A 20,733-nucleotide genomic window follows, 5' to 3' on the forward strand; every position below is an offset into this window, starting at 1 on the left:
CAGAGAATAGCCACGAGAGCTGAGTTACTCTATGACCAGAGTTTTGAAGACAACGTCATTTCACATTTCTCAGTTTTCTTTGATTTTGTGCTGAGAAAATGGAAGACTGTAATAAATATTTTCCACAAATGGTGTCTTAAATGAAATCACAGCTGGTAGCAACAGTATTCTGCTGTTTATTTGGATGTTGGATTCCAGGTTTTCTATGTGAAACAACCATGCTGGCAGATTCACTGGTTTCACATTTTTCTAACACTTTGTTTGTTTGTTTGTTTGTTTGTTTGAAGGGATGCATTTGGCTTCACGTGTGAACCTGGTGGGCGCTGTGGGGTGGGTGATGCTGGGCTGCTGGCATGTTCATACTCAGTGGTCTCAGAGTATGTCAGGGCTCTTGCATTGATTGGAAATATTTCAGTTGTATGATAAGTTAACATGTACATGACCATTAGGTGGAACCTGGTGGGCGCTGTGGGGTGGGTGATGCTGGGCTGTTGGCATGTTCATACTCAGTGGTCTCAGAGTGTGTTAGGGCTCTTGCATTGATTGGAAATATTTCAGTTGTATGATAAGAAGTTAACATGTCCACGACCATTAGGTGAGGTTCAGGGAGGCAGTGACATGGACTGGAGAGAGCCTGGGTTCAGGAAGCACAGGCTGAGTTCTGGTCTCAGCCCTTCCGTGGCTGTGCAGCCTTGGCCAAATCACCGAGCCTCTTGGAACCTTGGGTTCTACATTGCGTTAGCAACATAATAATACACTGTACAGCTTTAATTAATGAAGCAGTGGATGTGAATTTGGCTTGTGGTGTATAAAGGTGTCATACTTACTGTACTTACAGTTATTAGGTGGTATAATCTTTGTTGTTTTGATATCATACCCAGGTTTCTGTAGCCTTCTTTCTCTTCTTAATATTCTGTTGCCACCATCCCCCTGTCCACATGCCAACTCAGCTCAGTGCTTATTCTTACAAAGCTTTGTTCTCAACTAGTTATCATGGTAAGTTTTTAGGTAATAGATGTAGTATCTAGTGTCTCCAATAGTGATTTAAAAAAAAAAAAAAAAAAAAAAAAACTTCTACAAGTTAAAATAAATATAACTGTGGTATAGCGGCATCCTAAAAGGCTCTTTTAGAAAATTCTGGCTGGGCATCATGGCTCATACCTGTAATCTCAGTACTTTGGAATCCCAAGATGGGAGGATTGCTTGAGGCCAGGAATTTGAGGCCAGCCTGGCCAATATAGCGAGACCCCATTTCTACAAAAAATAAAAATAATAAAATTAGCCAGGCATGGTGGCATACGCCTGTAGTCCTAGCTACTTGGGAGGATGAGGCAGGAGGATCTCTTGAGCCAAGGACTTTGAGGTTACAGCGAGCTATAGTCACAGCACTGCACTGCAGCTGGTGGCAGAGCAAGACCTTGTCTGCCTGTCTCTCACTCGCTCTCACTTGCTCTCTCACTCTCGCTCTCTCGCTGTCTCTCTCACTCGCTCTCACTTTCTCTCTCTTGCTTTCTCTCTCTCGCTGTCTCTCTTGCTCTCACTCTCTCTCTTGCTCTCGCTGTCTCGCTCTCTTGCTCTCTCCCTCACTTTCTCACTCTCACTTTCTCACTGTCTCTCTCCCTCGCTCTCTTTCTCTCTCGCTCTCTCTCGCTCTCACACTCTATCACTCCCTCACTCTGTCTCTCACTCCCTCCCCCCCCCCCGCGCTCCCTTGCTCTCTCTCTCTCTCACTCCCTCTCTCTCGCTCCCTGGCTCGCTCTCTGGCTCGCTCTCTCGCTCACTCTCTCGCTCGCTCGCTCTCTGTCTCTCTCACTTGCTTGCTGTCTCTCTGGGGGAGGGGTGCCCTGTCTTTGAAAGAAAACACCAAGGGGATGGGGAGCGGTTGGGCAAAGGGATCCTCATGGTGAGGAATCACCCACCCAAAAGGTGGGAGCAGGGAAGTGAGTGTAAACTAATACTACTTTGTGGCCAGGCGCGGTGGCTCAAGCCTGTAATCCCAGCACTTTGGGAGGCCGAGACGGGCGGATCACGAGGTCGGGAGATCGAGACCATCCTGGCTAACACGGTGAAACCCCGTCTCTACTAAAAAAATACAAAAAACTAGCCGGGCGAGGTGGCGGGCGCCTGTAGTCCCAGCTACTCGGGAGGCTGAGGCAGGAGAATGCGTAAACCTGGGAGGCGGAGCTTGCAGTGAGCTGAGATCCGGCCACTGCACTCCAGCCTGGGCGACAGAGCGAGACTCCATCTCAAAAAAAAAAAAAATACTACTTTGTTAGTTAGGGAGCATGTGAAAGGCACAGTATTGCGTCTGCAAGTATAATAGAACCTTCCATGTGAGTGATAAAAACTTAGTCTGTTGATTGAAAGGACTTAGAGGTGCTCTGAGGTTATAACATAATACCTGGATAAAGTGGAAATTACTTTAGTGGAGGATTTTTTTTAAATGCTTCTGTATTTTTTTACTGTAACCATTGTGACAATTTGTATTTTCAAAAGATGTCCACTACAATATCTCTTCTTCCACTTCCACACTCTCTGTAATGTAAGATTATCGTTTCCCCATCAAACATTGAGTCTGGCCTGGCGTGATGGATCATGCCTGTAATTCCAGCACTTTGGGAGGCCGAGGAGGATGGATCACTTGAGGTCAGGAGTTCGAGCCTCAAACGATCCACCTGATCCAACCTTGAGGTCAGCCTGGCCAACATGGTGAAACTCCATCCTTACTAAGAACCCAAAACAATTAGCCAGGCACAATGGTGCATGCCTGTAATCCCAGCTACTCAGGAAACTGAGGCCAGAGGATCCCTTGAACCCAGGAGGTGGAGGTTGCAGTGAGCCAAAATTGTGCCACTATACTCCAGCCTGGGCAACAAGAGTGAGACTCCATCTCAAAAAAAAAAAAAAAAATTCAGTCTAAATTCTCTCCCCTTGAATCTCGTTTTCCCTAAGTGATGCTCTTGTAACTGCTAGAATGCAGCAGAAATGAATCAGTGTGACTTCCAAGGCTAAGGTAGATGAACCCTTGCAGCTTCTGCCTTGGTCCTTGGCAAAACTCGGCTTTCCAGAAAGGTCCTTCTTGTGACATTCCCTCTTAGAACCAAGCTGCCATGTTTTGAGAACCTAAAAGGAGAGGCCACTTAAGTACTCTTGCCGATAGTCCCTACTTGAGTTCATTTTTTGGTCACTTGAGCTCAGGGGCCAGAGGTGAAAATGAAGAAGTCATCTTAGAAATAGATCTTCGAGCTGCTGCTGTTTTGAGACACCCTTGGCTATTTAAGTCATCCTAACTGAGGCCCAGATATAATAGAACAGATGGGAGATATCCCTGCTGTACCCTTTCTGAGTTTCTGACCCACGGAATATGTGACCTTAAGAAAATGGTTGGCCGGGCGCGGTGGCTCAAGCCTGTAATCCCAGCACTTTGGGAGGCCGAGACGGGCGGATCACAAGGTCAGGAGATCGAGACCAGCCTGGCTAATACGGTGAAACCCCGTCTCTACTAAAAAATACAAAAAACTAGCCGGGTGAGGTGGCGGCGCCTGTAGTCCCAGCTACTCGGGAGGCTGAGGCAGGAGAATGTCGTAGACCCGGGAGGCGGAGCTTGCAGTGAGCTGAGATGCGGCCACTGCACTCCAGCCTGGGCGACAGAGCGAGACTCCGTCTCAAAAAAAAAAAAAAAAAAAAAAAAAGAAAATGGTTATTATTTTATACCACTCCATTTTGGGGTGGTTTCTTACATAGCAGTAGATGACGAGAACAACCATTTGACATACACAGATGCTTAGATACCTCTCCTGCAATGCTTCCAAACTAGCTTTTCCAAAGTACAGTGGAAAACTGGGAACAGGGGAGCAGTGTGGTAAGTGAACATCCCAGAATTAGCAAGGGAACTAGTGCTTGCTACTTCTGGTCTTGAGTAGTGTACTTCTGTAGAAACACTTGAAATCAGATCACATGAATCTCCAATTTTACTCCTTTTCCAAAATTGTGTTAGCTTCTCTAGTTCCTTTCCCTTTGCATGCTAATTTTACAATACTCTTGTCTATATCTACAAAAACTCTTGCTGGAGTTTTGATAGAAATTGGCCTATATATCAATTTGGAGAGAATCGACAACTTCACTATGTTGGGTCTTCCAATGCACGAACACAGTATAGCTCTTTATTTATTTAGATCTTTCATCTGTGTTTTGTACTTTTAGTATACAGATACTGTCCATGGTATTTTTAGATGTGTACCTAAGTATTCAATTTTAAATTCATACCTAAGTAATTTTGTATTACTGTGTTTATTTTGGTTTTCATGTATATCTTGCTAGTCTGTAGATGCATGATTAATTTTCGTGTGTTGAGTTTGTCCTGCTGCTTTACTTAATTCACTTATTAGATCTAAAAATGTTTTTGAAAATTCCTTGGGATTTTCTACGTAGGCAATCATGTTACCTGTAAATAGGGGCAGCTTATTTTTTCCTTTCTGTTCTATATCCTGTTATTTTTTTTCTTGCCTTATGACACTGGCCAGTACTTCTAGTATTACATTGAATATGAGTATGGATGGCAGACATCCTTGCCTTTTCCCCCATTTTAGTGTGAAAACATTCAGTATTAATGTTTGCTGGTGGAAATAGTACACACGTTGCCTTTGACTCAGTGCTCTTTGGATTCCCTCATCAGATCTGTAACTGGACAGCAGATGGAGATGCTCAGCCTACAGCCCGTTCTCACAATCCAGGGTGTTTTTATCTATTGGGAACTGGTTGACTGAAATGGCATCTTCTCTTATCTTGCTTTTCTGGCACATGAAACAAAGTACATTGAAAACTAAACACTATAGAATGTACTTCTGTCAAGGCTCCTCGTATCTCAGCCTTCTCTTATCACATTATGTATGAGATCTGCTGAGGCCAGTATTCAGTGTGACGCCATTCCCACCACTTCTCTCTGCTCTCTACCGTGCTTTTTCCCAGGAGTTAAAGTCTGTCTATGGAATAAAGGTCTGAATTGGCTGAGGAGAGAGGGACCTCAGTGAGTGAGTCTCTCCACTCTCTACCCTGCTTTTTCCCAGGAGTTAAAGTCTGTCTGTGGAATAAAGGTCTGAATTGGCTGAGGAGAGAGGGACCACAGTGAGTGAGTCTGTCGGCTGTGGAAGCCAGCCCCACATGGTGCACAGACAGTTGTGCAGATTCTCGCTTGGTGCAGACTTGATTTCCGATCCATGATTCAGACAGTGTGAAGGGTCCTTGTCACTCTTTCCAAGCAGGCCGTCTTACCCTCATAGCATTTCACTGTGCATGGACCTCAGCAAAATTGTAGCTCAGAAGACCTCTTAGACTCTGGCATTAGGTGGTCTCTTTCTAGACTCAGGCGTTGGCCCTAGTTTTAAAGTGTTTTAAGTTGAATTTAATTTTTTTATATTTAAATCTGTTTTTATATCTCAATAGGTATTTTAAAAATGGGAATGTTGTATTAGAGGTACATTGCCAGATGCCACTTTGACTATGAGCATCTAGTTTAATCATTCAATTACTGATTTTGTCACAGGCAGTCCTACCCCCTGCTTTAAATTGCCAAAATAGCAAACAAGCCACTAATTATATTTGTAGAATTTGAAAAGCATGGCCAGCAGTTTCTCAGGACCATCAAGTCAAACCCAAATGGTTTTGCCACTTCTGTGCTGTCAGGTGTTTGAATTCCTGACTCACTTTGACGATGGCAAAATAAACAGATTCCCAAAGGGGAGAAATCTTTCTTCTCATGAATGTTTACTCTTCCCTCATCTTTTTCCCTTTCTTCCTCCCTTGGAGAAATACTGCTTGAGCAGTATTTATGGCTGTTTGTGCATTACCAAAAACTGTCAAAATCTTACAAGTTGATAAGTACGAAATAAGATTATTCATGGCTGCAGGGTCTCCTCTGGGAACAAGATTAAAGGAACTACAGTGGTTTGACCTCTAAGTAGGGATTTGGTTCTATAATTAAGTAAAGGAAATTCATATATACTTCCACAATCTAGAAGGAGTGACACATAATTGGTTTAGAGGGAGGGTAAAGAACTAGCCTTTTTACCTGGCCTTCAGAGACTGTGAGAGGAAGAGGGTGCCTGAGCAAAGAAAGCTCTGAACACATAGGTATCAGACATAGTTTCTTTTTAAAAAAGTTTAATTAATTAATTTTTTTCGAGGCATAGTCTCACTCTGTCGCCCAGTCTGGAGTGCAGTGGCACAATCTTGTCTCACTATTATCTCCGCCTCCCAGATTCAAGTGATTCTCCTGCCTCAGCCTCTGAGTAGCTGGGATTACAGGTGCATGCCACCATGCTCAGCTAATTTTTGTGTTTTTAGTAGAGACGAGGTTTCACCATGTTGGCCAGACTGGTCTCGAACTCCTGACCTCAGGTGATCCACCCGCCTCGGCCTCCCAAAGTGCTGGGATTACAGGTGTGAGCCACCAAGCCAGGCCTCCATCTTTTAAATGTATCTTTTACAGAGTAAATGCTTTTAATTTTGATGAAATCTAATTTTTCCATTTTTTTTCTTTTATGAATCATGTTTTTGGTGTCATATATAAGAACTCTTGCCTAACTCAAGGTCATGAAGATTTTCTCCTATGTCTTCTAACATTTTTACAAGTTTGTATTTAGATCAATGATCTATTTGAGTTCATGGCCTCATAGTTGACCTTGATACAAGTTATGAAGTTCAGGTTGAAGTTCGTTTTCCTTCCTAGACTGGACTATACATTTTCCAAAGAAGATATCCAAATGGCTGATAAACACATGAAAAGATGCTCAGCATGATTAACCATGAGGGAAATGCAAATCAAAACCACAGTGAGAGAGCACTGCACACCCACTGGGATGGATATAATAGAAAAGGTAGATAACAGGTGTTGTTGAGGATGGTTAAAAATGCCATGGTTACTCCATTGAGTTGTTCTTATGCTGTAAAAAAAAGAAGAAATAATAATTGGCTACATTTGTGTGAATCAATTTCTTGAATTTCTATTGTGTTCCATTCATTTCGTGTCTATCTCTTTGCCAACGCCACACCGTCTTGAGTGCTGTGGCTTTCTAGTAAGTCTTAAAATTGGATTGTGTGAGCCTTTCAGTTTTATTCTTTTTAAGAACTGCTCAGACTATTCTGATTCCTTTGTGTTTCCATAGAAATTTTGGAACCAGTTTGTCTATATCTACAAATATCAAGCTTGGATTTTTATTATACTTTCACTAAGTTAATTTAGAAAGACTCATCTTTACTACATTCATCTTCATTTTTAAATGGCAGTTTCTCTGGGTACAGATATCTTGGCTGATACTTTCTTTTTTTTTTGAGACGGAGTCTCATGCTGTCGCCCAGGCTGGAGTGCAGTGGCGCGATCTCGGCTCACTGCAAGCTCCGCCTCCCGGGTTCCCGCCATTCTCCTGCCTCAGCCTCCTGAGTAGCTGGGACTACAGGCACCCGCCACCGCGCCCGGCTAATTTTTTGTATTTTTAGTAGAGACGGGGTTTCACTGTGGTCTCGATCTCCTGACCTTGTGATCCGCCCACCTCGGCCTCCCAAAGTGCTGGGATTACAGGCTTGAGCCACCGCGCCCGGCCGATACTTTCTTTTGACACTTTGTATCATTATCCTGCCCTCTGTCTTTATTTTTTTGCAGGGCGGGGGCAGGGTGTAGAGACAGTGTATCTCCTGGTTTTGAGTTGGGAAGTGAACATTTGAAATAACGTGTTAGAACTCTGCATTCTGTTTTGTTCTGAGAGTTGTTGGTGGGCATTTTGTGGTGTATGGCTTTGTAACTTGCTTGGACTTCAGCTGCAGAGTGTGGAGTGCGCAGTGGAGCTCCTCAGTGCTGTCTTTGCTTAGTGTTTTACTCTTCTTCTTTTTTGTGATGTGGGCAGACCACGAAGCTATGCAGAAGACACAGAACCTCTAGGAAATACCTTGAGCCTATAAGGCTTCCACTCCGCTGGTCACTTGTGCGTGAGAAGATACATCCAAGGTCCTCAAATCTCCCCTGGTTTTTACTTTTGACGAGGTTCTTTTGGGTCCCCCTTGTGTACATGCAATTTCCCAGTTACCCAGGTGATGTGGAGAGCTGGTCTCATTCCTTCTAAGGCTGACTTGGGGGTGAATGGTAGATGGAAATAGCCTCAGGCAAGAAGACCATAGAATCCTGATTTTCTTACCCTAAAATATAGCTATTTTAAAAAAATAAACACTTCTCAATTTTTTGTCTACCTTAGATCAATTTCTGATGCCCTGAAGTGGTTGCCTTTGGCAATTTTGACTAGTCTTGTACTCATTTTCTATGGACAAGAATCACTAATTACTTTATACCATCATTACCAGTGTCTGCTTGAATAAGATTTTTTTTTTTTTTTTTAAGAATACATTGAACTAAAAGTCCTTAGGACAGTGCCTGACATGAAGCAAAGGCACTAACTGCGTGAACTGCTGTTACTATAATTACCATTATTGTTGCTAGTGACACAGACAACTAGGCAGCCCCACTTCCAAGACATACCCATGGTTGTCCTTTACAGGATAATTTTTGTAAGGGATCCTCTTCCTCGCCTCTTATTTTTAGTAGCTCCTTTGTTGTAGAGCAAGTGTCAGCAACTATTCTGTGAAGAGCCAGATAGTAAAGATTTCCAGCTTTGCAAGCCATACATCCACCTACTTAATTGTGCTCTTGTGGCTTGAAAGCAACTGTGGACAGCATATAAATGAATGGACACGGCTGTGTCCTCACAAAACCTTATTTACAAAAGCATGTTGCTCCTGGGATTTGGCTTTGAGGTGAAGTTTACCAACCTCTGCTATCGCCTCACTTTCTCATGATTCTGCCTCTCAGCAGTGCTAGCTACTCTGCCACAACAGGCTGTATTTTTTCTTCGAAAATCTTCAAAGAGGAGAACATCTCTGCTTCCCAGAACCTCCCAACACCTGTGCTGGGAAAACCCATCCTGTGACTTCTTCAAGGTCTGTGGGCTCTGAGTACTTGGCATCTGTAGTGATTGATTTCAATAAGAGTTCCAGTAACACTAGTTACAAGTTTGTATTTATATATGTCAACAACAACGCATAAGGATAGTGTTAAACAACATTGTAGATACAGATACATACTGCTTGGTGAGCTCACTGATGCCAAACTATATTTCATCTTCTATTTTAAAGTAAATTGTGCAGATTTTTATTCATGTGTAATTTTTGTAACTCTCATCTTTTCTTTCCAAGCAAGGGAAGGGTAGGTAGGTATTTTTGAACCACAGTGTTACTTTCTTATTGATTTAACACTCAATCTCTGAGATCATTAAATCCCTAGATTACCTGTTAACCTGACTGCTCTCGGCAAAGTGGCTTTATACTGAGAAATTAGAACATTAAATCAGTTTTTCAGATGTTTAAAATTATTAAATAAATCATATGCTGTGAAGGATATATAAGTCACAGACGAACTGTTAAAGAATTGTAAAGAAAGTATGTTACTTTCTCAGGCGCTTTATGGATGTGGAGAGGCTTTAGAACGCTTGAATCTGTTTCTCCAACTGATGTATATGCTACGATTATTGTGTATTTTAATTTTTTACCGTTTTTCCAACTGATGTATATGCTACGATTATTGTGTATTTTAAATTTTTACCGTATTGTTAACCCACAAAAATTATTTTGTCAGTATTCATAGATTTGCCCATATTAAGCATTCTCTTTGTCCATTTTTTCTTGTATCTTACACCATCCATCTGGGATAACTTTCCTTCTACCTAGAATGTTAGAAATTCCTTTTGTGAAGATCTGGTGACACATTTTCAATTTTTCTTTGTCTAAAGATATTTTTATTTCGTCTTTATCCTTTTTAAGAGATATATTGAGAGACAATTTATACAGCTTACAATTTCTCCGTTTAAAGTGTATACTTCAGTGGTTTTCAATATATTTAAATATATGTGCAACCATGACTACAGTCAATTTTAGAACATTTTCATCATCATCAGAAGCCTGCACCCTTCAGCTCTTCAACCTTATTCTTGAAAGATGTCTTTTGGGATGCAGAATTCTAGTGGAGGAGTTTGTTTTCCTCCGGCACATGGCAGATGTCGTTCCACCGGCTTTCAGCTTCCACTCTTGCAGCCGCCTGTCAGCTCTCTGTGACTCTTTTGAATATAATCTGTTTCCTTCTGTTATCTGCAGTCATGTCTTACTCACCATTCCAAATAAGTTGGCCAAAAGGAAGGATTTCCTGCTAGACCCCATCCTGCTGGGGAGACAGTGGACTTGCTCTTTGGTCCCCCAAGCCCCGCAGAGCAGGGGAGGACAGAGGCTCCAGGCAGACCAGCAGTTGGGCCATTCTGCTTACTTGTCAGGAGTCCTTCTTCACTCACATTTTGGCCTGACAGTGCCTTACTATTTTGCCAGCATCTTACTGCTTTTTAGAATATTTCATCAAGCATTTTACATTGTTTTCAGTATGTTTCCATTGAATCGGTATAGCTACCATGCCTGCTGCATTTCTAGGAGTAGAATGTAAACCAGCTTTTATAAACTTGAACTACAACATTCAAATAAATTTAAACTTTTATGAAAATTGTAAAATTTCTGCTGTAAGTTTCTTCTTGAGGGATGACCTCAATGATATGACCATCTTTTGAGGGCTTTACATTCAGAACCTTATCTTTTATTGCCCACATAATAAGGATAGACTACAGGATAAATGCAGTTTCTGTAGGGAAAATCTCATTACCATTTTTTTCTCAAGGATGTATTAAACTAAATTATGGTTATTTTATACTTCAGTCGTGGTAGCCAGTCTTTCTGAAATCCTTCAAGATGTCATCAAACGTTTCATACCCTAAAAAAATAGTGCTGTCTTATATGAGACAGGCAAAAGGACACCATTATCACTATTATGAGTCTTCAAGAGGAAACTGTTTACATGAAGTGGAGGACCGTCCTGCCCGCCTGGAAGATGCTGGCCAGTCCTCACCCCTGTGCCACACTGAGGGCCAGCCACACAGCCCCTGAGGTTTCCCTTCTGCCAGCCAGCCTGCTTGTGAGCAAGGGAGTGAGGAAACTTTTAAGTCCAGAATGAAATGAAAATAATTGAACACGCTTAATATAAAAGTTACAAATATAGGCAGTAGTTTCTCAGTGTGTTTTCTAGAAGGAAAGACCAAAACCCAAGTTTGGTTCATTATTGGATGCTTAGCCCTATCTGCAACATAAATCTTTCCCTTAATGAGGACGCTCATCCAGTATCATCTCAACCTAAGAACCGAGGTCTTTCCCTTAATGAGGACGCTCATCCAGAATCATCTCAACTACTCCAGGCTTTCCTCTGTGTTGCTGCCCATGCCACTTGTATTTTAAAAGAAACAGGCAAATGTAGAAGTAGTTCAAGTGGTTTTTTGTTTGTCTGTCTGTTTTTGGCTGTGGAAAATAACCATTTTGATGCTATCATGCTTTTTATTTTAGTGATTCCCCCCTCCCCCAGCGTGTAATCTCCATGTGGGTGTAACAGTGCATTCCACTAATTACCATACATTTACTAGCACTGGAAACTTAATACTAGTTTGTGTTTGTATGGAATTGTATACATTTCCAGATGCTCTCCAATCTCTTATCACATTAATTGTGAATAGTCACTCAGCTAATTGGAAGAGCCCTGTCTTCAGCCCAAATCTTGTTATCTCCTTCATTCTAATTTATCTACTGCTTTCCTACCCTCTGTGCTCCTAAGTGTGAATAACATGGACATTTCAGATAATTGAAAGTCTCTTTTATTCTTATTATCTGATTAAAGATTCTAATAATGGATCATGTGCAAGTAACTCTTAATTGTCAAAATAATGAGAGTAAGAAAACCCTACTTCTAAAAAATTATGTATTTATTTTTAGAGATAGTCTTGTCTGTCACTCAGGCTGAAGTGTAGCAGCACTGTCATGGCTCACTACAGCCTCAAACTCCTGAGCTCAAGTGATCCTCCCACTTCAACCTCCCAAGTAGCTGGGACTACAGCTATGCAACACCATGCATGGCTGACTAAATTTTTTTTTCCTTTTGTAGAGATGGCATCTCACTGTGTTACCCAGGCTGCCCTTGAACTCCTGGCCTGGAGCAGTCTTCTCTCCTTGGCCTCCCAAAGCACTGGGATTAAGGGTGTGAGCCATGGCGCCTGACCTAAACCCCACCTTTTGAGTGAAGGACCTATTTGGTGAAAGTTTTTAAGAGAAGTAGAATGTATCTCCGTTTATGGAGTAAAAGAAATGCAATAAAAATTTCATTGCAGTGAGACAAAATCTCACTGTGACATTGTCCAATTCTGTGTGACGCTGCGAATTTTCTTCCAGTTACTCACGTAGAGATGGGGGAGTGCAGATCCATCTTTCTTAATGAGGTGGAGCCAATAGCACGTATCATGGACCAAATAAGAGCCAAGGGTTCCGTCTGGGCTGGAGCCCAAGTTCTTTTTCTTTTGGAAACAAGAATTCATGGCCCTGATCTCCTGTCACCAGCAGAGCACAGCAGTAGAGGTGATGGAGAAGCAATGAATCATCACCCACTTGGGAAACAGCACCTCTCCAGAGTAACAGCCTGGGTTAATTAAGGTCATGGTAAGACATAGTTCTCCTTGTTCTGAGGTGGTTTCTTGACAGTAGGGCTCATCTTTCCCCTCCCTCCACTTTGGTTTTGTTTCCTTATGTTAGGACCTTCCCCCCCACCGGCCGCAACAAAAATGTATCATATTACAAATAAAGTTATCCTACCACAAAGGCATAAATAACTTCCATAAAACTGCTGCTTTAAATTAAACAGAGCCTAAGGAACATCAGATGACTGACTCCATGTGCCTCTCCTGCCTCTTTGCCCATTTACTCCTGGCACATAACACTGAGTTTCTACGTTTACTTTAAGACCTAAAACAAAGCCTTTTAATGTTGAATGTGGGCTGTTGCTCCCTCTGCTATTTTTCTAGCTATCAGGTCTATGTTTAATGTCTTGAAACAACATTGGAAGGCTGTTGTATACTGTTCATTGAATGTATCATTTTATTTCCAGTGCCCCGATTATGAAAATTTTCAACTGTTCACAAAAATAGAGTAATATGACCTTTCTTATGTCTATCATCCAGCTTCAGTAATTCTTATCAAGATTTTGCCACACTTACCTTATCCATCATCCTTCTTCTTTTTCCCTTTGTTGAATTATTTTAGTCTTTGTGCAGTTCTTAGCATTTTTGAATCTGTGACTTGCTGTCTTTAGTTTTGAAAACGTTCCACCATTACAGCTATCTATCTATCTATCGCTTCTGCCCCATTCTCTCCTTTCTCTCATTTGAGATTCCGGTTGACACATAAGAGACCTGTGCCCCTGTTTATTTCCATTCCATTGTCTCTGTGTCTTTTCATGGAGATATTCATTTGACCTACCTTGAAGTTCACTAATTCTTTCCTCAGCTCTGACTAATCTAATGCTAAGCGGTTAAATTCTTAATTTTAGTTTTCTATTTTTCAGTTCTAAAACTTCCACTGGTTATTTTTTACATAATTTCTGGTTTTCTGCTAAAATTCTTACCTATCATTTAAGTTCTGAAACACACTTATGAGTTGAAGTCCGTGTATGAGAACCTTACTGTTTCAGTACCTGCAGGTCTGTCTCACTGTCTACGTTGTTTCTCTTGGTTTTCAGAGAACCTTACTGTTTCAGTACCTGCAGGTCTGTCTCACTGTCTGTGTTGTTTCTCTTGGTTTTCAGAGAACCTTACTGTTTCAGTGCCTGCAGGTCTGTCTCACTGTCTGTGTTGTTTCTCTTGGTTTTCAGAGAACCTTACTGTTTCAGTGCCTGCAGGTCTGTCTCACTGTCTACGTTGTTTCTCTTGGTTTTCAGAGAACCTTACTGTTTCAGTGCCTGCAGGTCTGTCTCACTGTCTGTGTTGTTTCTCTTGGTTTTCAGAGAACCTTACTGTTTCAGTACCTGCAGGTCTGTCTCACTGTCTACGTTGTTTCTCTTGGTTTTCGGAGGGTTCTTGTCTGTTCGTATGCCGGGTTATAATGTTACCAAATGCAGAACATTATACAGAAAATGTGAGGTAAGTTGAGGCTGGGGATGAAGCTGTCTCCTTCAGAGATGTTTACTTTTGCTTCTGGGAATCAGGAGAGAAAGAGATCATACCTTAATCCAATCAGGATTTGAAGTGATTCATTCTTTGTAGTGGCTGCTTTATTTCTAAGTTACTGTACTATGCCTAGATAGATTGTAGTCCTTTGGTGGTCAGAATCGAAAGCCAGGGATGTTTACTAGAGCTCCTTGTTATCATTGTTGATCCCTGAATTCCAGTTTCTGTGTCTCCTTTTCTATGAGACTGCCAAAAACATTGCTCAGCTGGTGAGCCTGTGTCTACTAGAAGATCATCAAAGGGAAAAGCACCAATGAATACAAGGTTCACCTTCCATTCTTTCCATGATCCTGACTTTTCAAGATCTTGCTGCCTTAGTGCCTCCTTGATACCTTCAAACAGATTCTTAAAAATACTTTTTGGTCCATGTTTTCCTGTTTTCAGCAGCAGATAAGCTGCTTGGTCTGAAATAAGCTACTCCACCATTGTTGGAAGCTGAAAATCTGCTGAAGATACAGTTGGCCCTCCAAATTCATGCCTTCTGCATTGAGTGATCTGTGCTTGACTGAACTGGATGCAGAACATGTGGATATGCTGGGCCAACTGTGCTTTTGATCTGCAGTTGGTTGAACCTGCAGATGCTGAACCTGGGGATTTATAACCTGGGGATTTATAACCTGGGGATACCATGGGCTGACCGTAAGAGACTTAAACATCCACAGACTTTGGTATTTGTGGGGATCCTGGAACTAACATCTTGTGCATACAGAGGAGTGACTAGATTTAAGTGAAATCTCAGATATTAGGTTTTAGGTCATTTAATTCATGTGCACCTCAGTTTTGTATTCCTAAAAATTGTGGACATTTTTTCTTCCATCCACAATGCCGTTTCACGCTCAGATTTCCTGGATTATCTCAGAAATACCTTTTTACAGTTGTCTTGGCTGAGTATGGATACACGAGGTCTGCACCTCGTATGTGATTGTTACATCTCCTACATCTCTTTTAATCTATAGTATTTTTCTGCTACCATCTTTTTCTTTTGCTATGATTGACTTGTTGAAGATCCTGGGTCCAGGCTTGTAGAATTTCCCATACCCCAGATTCAGCTGACTGCTTTACTTGTTCCTCTGTCCCTTGTTTTTCCGCATGAAATGGGATTTAACTTTGCAGGCTTGATTAGATTCAGCTTGAGTGTGTGGGGTTTTGTTTTGTTTCACAAGGATAGTTGATAGGTAGTCAAAAATAATTCCTTCTGCATCCGATGGCACTCAGCGTCTAGTTATCCTACTTTGGTGATGCTAAGATTGATCAGTGGATTCAGGTGGTAACAAATTAATCCATCCACTATACAATTCTTTACTATCCTTTTATCTAATGGTTTCATCAAGTGATATTTTCTCCCCTTGGCCAAATAATTCTCCAGGAGTTGCAAAATGATTTTTCTAATTCCATCCTCATTCCACATTTATCAGCTAAAATTCATACAACTGGAGCTATTTAGCGGCTCTAAAATACAATCTAAACAGGCAGATTAAGTTCTCCTTTCAGGTTCAGTAATATATTTTGGATCAGTTTTTTAAAAATAATTGTCTTAACTTTGTGCTGCTATACCAAAATACCATAGACGGTAATTTACAAAGAACAGAATTTTTTTTTTTTTCTCACAGTTCTGGAGGTTGGGAAGTTCAAGCCATAAAATCCAAGCCAGCAGGTTGTCTGGTGAGGACTGCTCTCCATTTCCAAGGTGATGTCTTGTTGCTACGTCCTCTGGAGGGGAGGACACTGTCCTTGCACGGTGGAAAGCAAACAAGCTGAACCCTGCGTGAAACCTGTTTTATAAGGACTTTGATCCCATTCGCAAGGGGAGGAGCCTTGGTGACCTAATCACCTCTTAAAGGCCCAACCTCCAAACACTGCCACAGTGGCCATTGAGTTTCAGCATCTGCATTTTGGAGGGAACACATTCAAACCAAAGCAGTAGCCCTGAATAACAAAGGCGTTTTCCTACCCTGTAAATGCCAGAGCTGCTATCTGAATAATGCGATTGGTAATTGTGTCACATAGAACCAATAGAGATCAGCAACCTCAGCCTGGCAGGATCTCTGAGATATTTCTTCTCCATGACCTTTTGACTTCAGATCCCAGTTCCCTGACCTTCAGCCTCCCTATGAAATATATCAGTAAGATCTTGGTGCTTATGGGTCTGAGTTAAAGCTGGTGTGCACATTTCCTTCTTTTCTCTGCATGTTTAAACCCATTTCTTCTTATGCACTTATTCACCATAGAAACACCTAAAACATTTTTTTCCAATCTAGGCCAAGCGTTCTGGAACATGTGATTGCTAGCATTATACCTATGAAAGGAAAATTTATAACACCCAAACAAACTGCCTTGTTGAATGATTTCGTTATATGCTTTGCTTGTATGTTTTTGTGGAGGTGTTTCTATTTCTGAATCACGGAGTCAGCTCAGACTCCACTGCACCCCCTTGGATCCCCAGATTCTGTTAAATCACCCACATAACCTTTCTTTTACCAAGTCCTTCTTTTCTGTTGATATTGCCACCATCCTACCTCAAGTCTTTTTCCTCTAGGGTCTGTTTTCCAATGTTCTTGGTTTTCTATTCTGATGAAATATCCTCAGCCCGCTTTGGTAGTGCCTCACTGCTGGCAAGGGAAGTCCAGAGTTCTAGCTTTGCGCGTGTGCCTCTGCACAGCCTGGCTTCCAGTGCACCTCCTTTCCCACTCCCCTCCTCTGCTGGCCGGACCAGCATGCTCACTGCCCCTTGGCATTCAGCCTCCCATCCCATCACCAGAGCAAGCATCCATCTCTTCCCTTGTCCCAGGATCCCATCATCATCTCCAGTGAAAACCCGCTGAGACTCTGCCACTCCACTGATCACTGTGGTCCCGGCTGCTCCCAGAGCACACATTGTCTGTGCCCTGGTCAGGTGGCTGTCACATGCCTTTCTGTATCATGATTTCATTTGCTTCACCTGCAAACTACATGCTAACCAAGGGCAGGGACTCACTTTGGACTTCTGCAGATAGCTTACGGGGCCGGACCCGGAATCCAGCATCTCATAGGTGCACCTTCCCCTCACCTTCTCACTCCGACTCCTGCTTTAGTCCTCACAGTCCTTGGACACACCTGATTGCTGCTTCATTTTGGACTGTAATCCTGGTCTTTATTTTTGACAGTCCTATCAAAAAGATGACTGTCTTTTTGTCCTGTCAAGACTACTACCTCCAGGCCCTCTTCTCTCCCCATCCCTGCTCTACACCATAAAGTGGATGGAAGGCCACACCCTTGGAGAATCTCCCAGCAGGAGTGAGCTTGACCAGTTCTCCTTGGAGCTATACTCCAGCAAGAAATCACGAGTTTTATTCTGTATTGCAGCTGGGAGGCCTCCAGAAACAAAACCAGGCCCGCAATCGGCAGCCCCACAGAGCTGTGAGACTGCCCTGTAAATATTTATTTGGAAGTCCCCCGTTACAAGCGCTTCCTCATGCTCTCCTTAGTAAGCTCTACTTCATTTTGAAATATCCGAGTGACCGGGGCAGGTACCTGTCATGGCGTAATGACGCACCGCTTTCTCTGCTGTTGTAGAACTGAAATTTTCTTTGCTTCTTCTAACTGACATGACAGACATCCACTTTGTGGAGTGATTATTAGTGTAAAATCACTTTTTGACCTTTAAATTTAATGATGCCACATTCATAGCAATAATATAACACCCCAAATCCAGGTGTGCTTTTCAAGGAAAGTGACCAGGGCAATTACCCTCTGATAATGGCGTCCTGCACTTATGCCCTTTGTCTGGGAATCTTAAAGTTATTTCTACACAAATAGATAATGATGTTCATTTTGTAAGGGGTGAGAGGTAACGTGATGAAGAAAAATCCAGGACCCAGGTGTCTCCTTTGTTGTTCCCCCTTCTGCTCCCTTTTCAGCTTTTTTTTTTTTTTTTTTTTTAAGATGGAGTCTTGCTCTTGTTGCCCAGGCTGGAGTGCAGTGCCGCGATCTCAGCTCACTGCAACCTCCATCTCCACCTCCCAGGTTCAAGCAGTTCTGCCTCAGCCTCCCGAGTAGCTGGGATTACAGGCGCGTGCCACCATGGCCAGCTAATTTTTGTATTTTTAGTAGAGGCGGGGTTTCACCATATTGACCAGGCTAGTCTCAAACTCCTGACCTTGTGATCTGCCCGCCTCGGCCTCCCAAAGTGCTGGGACTGCAGGTGTGAGCCACTGTGCCTAGGCCCTTTTCAGCTTTTTAAGAGGCATGCCCAATCTTCTGTCGGTTTAAATACTTTCCTCCCAGGTACTGCTTTCTACTTTTTTAAGAGCATGAATGAAAACAAATGTTTCCATATCACATTTCGTGGGGGGAAGAGTTAAGATTCAGCGAGAGGGAATGGTTTGCAGATATGTGTGCACTTGTCAGAGAACATACCTGTCTCTCCTGGTAAATCTGCCTCATCACTATTACATCATAGAGCTTAGATGGGGTTCTCTGGGTTCATGGATGAAAAGCAGTTGGAACAGTGCCTGGCACATGGCAAGCCCTGTATAACTGATGGATTCTAGGATTATCTTATTGATGTCTGTGGGCAGGCACCTCTGTCCCTGGAGAAGCCGCATTTAGAGTGAGCCCTTGCTCGTTCTCTCTGACGGTTGGGATACACTTCCCTTCTCCTACCCAGCCAAGCCTCTCCAAATCCTTGGGAGCCAGTGTAAGTCCAGTTTCCCTGCTCCAGGAAGCCTTCCCCGGTCCAGCCGTCAGTCACTTCTTTGTCTTCACAATACCTGTATCATTTTCTCAGTTCAGTTCAACAAACTTGAGCATCTAGTGTACATTAAGTTATGCCTTGCTTGGGCGCTGACTCATGCTCCATCATGTAACCTTGTTTTAACTCCTGCAGGAATGTGTGTCTTGTGTCTAATGGGATGATTCAGCCTTAAGGAAAAAACTTCTTTTTTTGAGACAGGGTCTCACTCTGTCACCCAGGGTGGAGTGCAGTGGTGTGAAACTGCAGCCTCAGCCTCCTGGGCTCGAGTGATCCTCCCACCTCAGCGTCCTAGGTAGCTGGGACTACAGGCTTGCTCCACTACACCTGGCTCATTTTTGTATTTTTTATAGAGACAGGGTTTTGCCATGTTACCCAGGCTAGTCTCAAACTCCTAAGCTCAAGCAATCCGCCTGCCTCAGCCTCCAAAGTGCTGGGATTACAGGTGGGAGCCATCACACCTGGCCTGAAAAGCTCATTTAAACTGTGGTTGTGTGTGTGTGTGTGTGTGTGTGTGTGTGTGTGTGTGTGTAGGCATTTCCCCCAGAGACAATTGTGCATATACAGCAGGGGCTCAGTATTCTCTAAGAGTCGGGGTAGGGAGTATTGGTGCCAGAACAGGCCAAACTGCTCATATTTGGTTAAATTCAAGGTGGTAAATTCTTGTTGAATTGAAGTAATACAGCTCATCACAGGGTCTGAAACACCCGGTAGCTGGAGGTGTGTGCAGTCCTTTCTTTGGTCCACGACAACACCGTATTCTATTCTGTTCTATGTGAAAGGGGTCCAGCATGGATGGAGTTCCTCCTGCATGTCAGACGTCATGGAGAACGCAGATGGGGTGCCTGGATAAAAAGCATTATAATCCAGTGAGATGATAAATAAATACACACGTGCTTATAAGAAAGGTGTTCCATGATGGACTCCACAGCTGAGATGCAATCAAAGGGCTTTGCGGTTAAAAGGGGGATGTGGTAGTATCTAGTTGGGGGATCATGAAAACTTTATTTATTCAACAAATATGTATTGAGAGGCAATCTTCTGTTCCAGGGCTCTGCTAGTGCTAGCGCTTCATGGAGGAGCCTGGAGGAGAAGATTAGCACCTGTTCTCCCCGCCGCATCCCTCCCAAATATCAACGCAGAGCTCCAAACTTTTGTTTCTCTTCTCTAGTGTTTATGAGGGGGACCTTTTAGTCCTATCATTTTTTTTCCCTAACACAGAACGTGGAGGAGCTGGAGACCGATTGTGGATTGTGTGTTAATTCCCCTCAGTACTGCATTCTCCTGGATTGCAAAACTAATTTCCTCATTGACATTCACAGCTGGTGTTTGCTCCTACTTTCTCCTGATGAAATGCTGACTGCAAAGGTGAGAGCTGCTGACACTGTTTGCTGTGTGGTTTCTTCCAGGATTTTTTTCCCAGGAAGCCATCCCGTCAGAGGGGTTCAAGTGATGAAAGTTGGCAAACTGCAGCTACATCAAGGCATGTTTCCCCAAGCAATGAAGAATCTCAGACTGGTGAGTGTGCCAAGATCTCACGTAGTTCTGCCTGGCATCCTTTTTTTCTGCTGTTGCTGAACCCTTTTGTTATTGGTTAGCAGCTCTACATATGTGGGCATGCATACACACGCATGCCCAATGTGTGCTGGTAAATGTTTAACAACCACTCTGGAAAAAAACCTGCTTTGTGACGTTTGCCTATTTCTGTGATGCAGGCATGCCAACCATGGCTGATTTTAAATGTAAAATCAACCTTCTTGTAAAAATAATCTTAACAATTACTCTTGCACCCTGGTGCAAACCAGCCTCAGAACACCACTGCTCCTGTGC

General features: G+C 42.8%; 1 protein-coding gene across 16 annotated transcripts in view; it reads left to right on the forward strand.

The window, feature by feature from the left end:
- LOC105474705 (SET and MYND domain containing 3) overlaps positions 1-20,733 on the forward strand; it is an 813,173-nt gene that overhangs the window by 714,915 nt on the left and 77,525 nt on the right. For 15 of the 16 annotated variants that reach the window (XR_011607705.1, XM_071069323.1, XM_071069331.1 and 12 more), the window contains one exon: positions 20,313-20,421. The exons of the other annotated variant lie outside the window; for it this stretch is intronic. Coding sequence is in view for 14 of the 15 variants with exons in the window: in XM_071069323.1 (XP_070925424.1) it covers positions 20,313-20,421 (109 nt within the window). In the remaining variant the exon portion in view is untranslated. The remainder of the gene's footprint in view (positions 1-20,312; positions 20,422-20,733) is intronic. 16 annotated transcript variants of the gene reach the window in all.

Source organism: Macaca nemestrina, chromosome 1, assembly GCF_043159975.1.
Source record: "Macaca nemestrina isolate mMacNem1 chromosome 1, mMacNem.hap1, whole genome shotgun sequence".
Classification (NCBI taxonomy): Eukaryota; Metazoa; Chordata; class Mammalia; order Primates; family Cercopithecidae; genus Macaca; species Macaca nemestrina.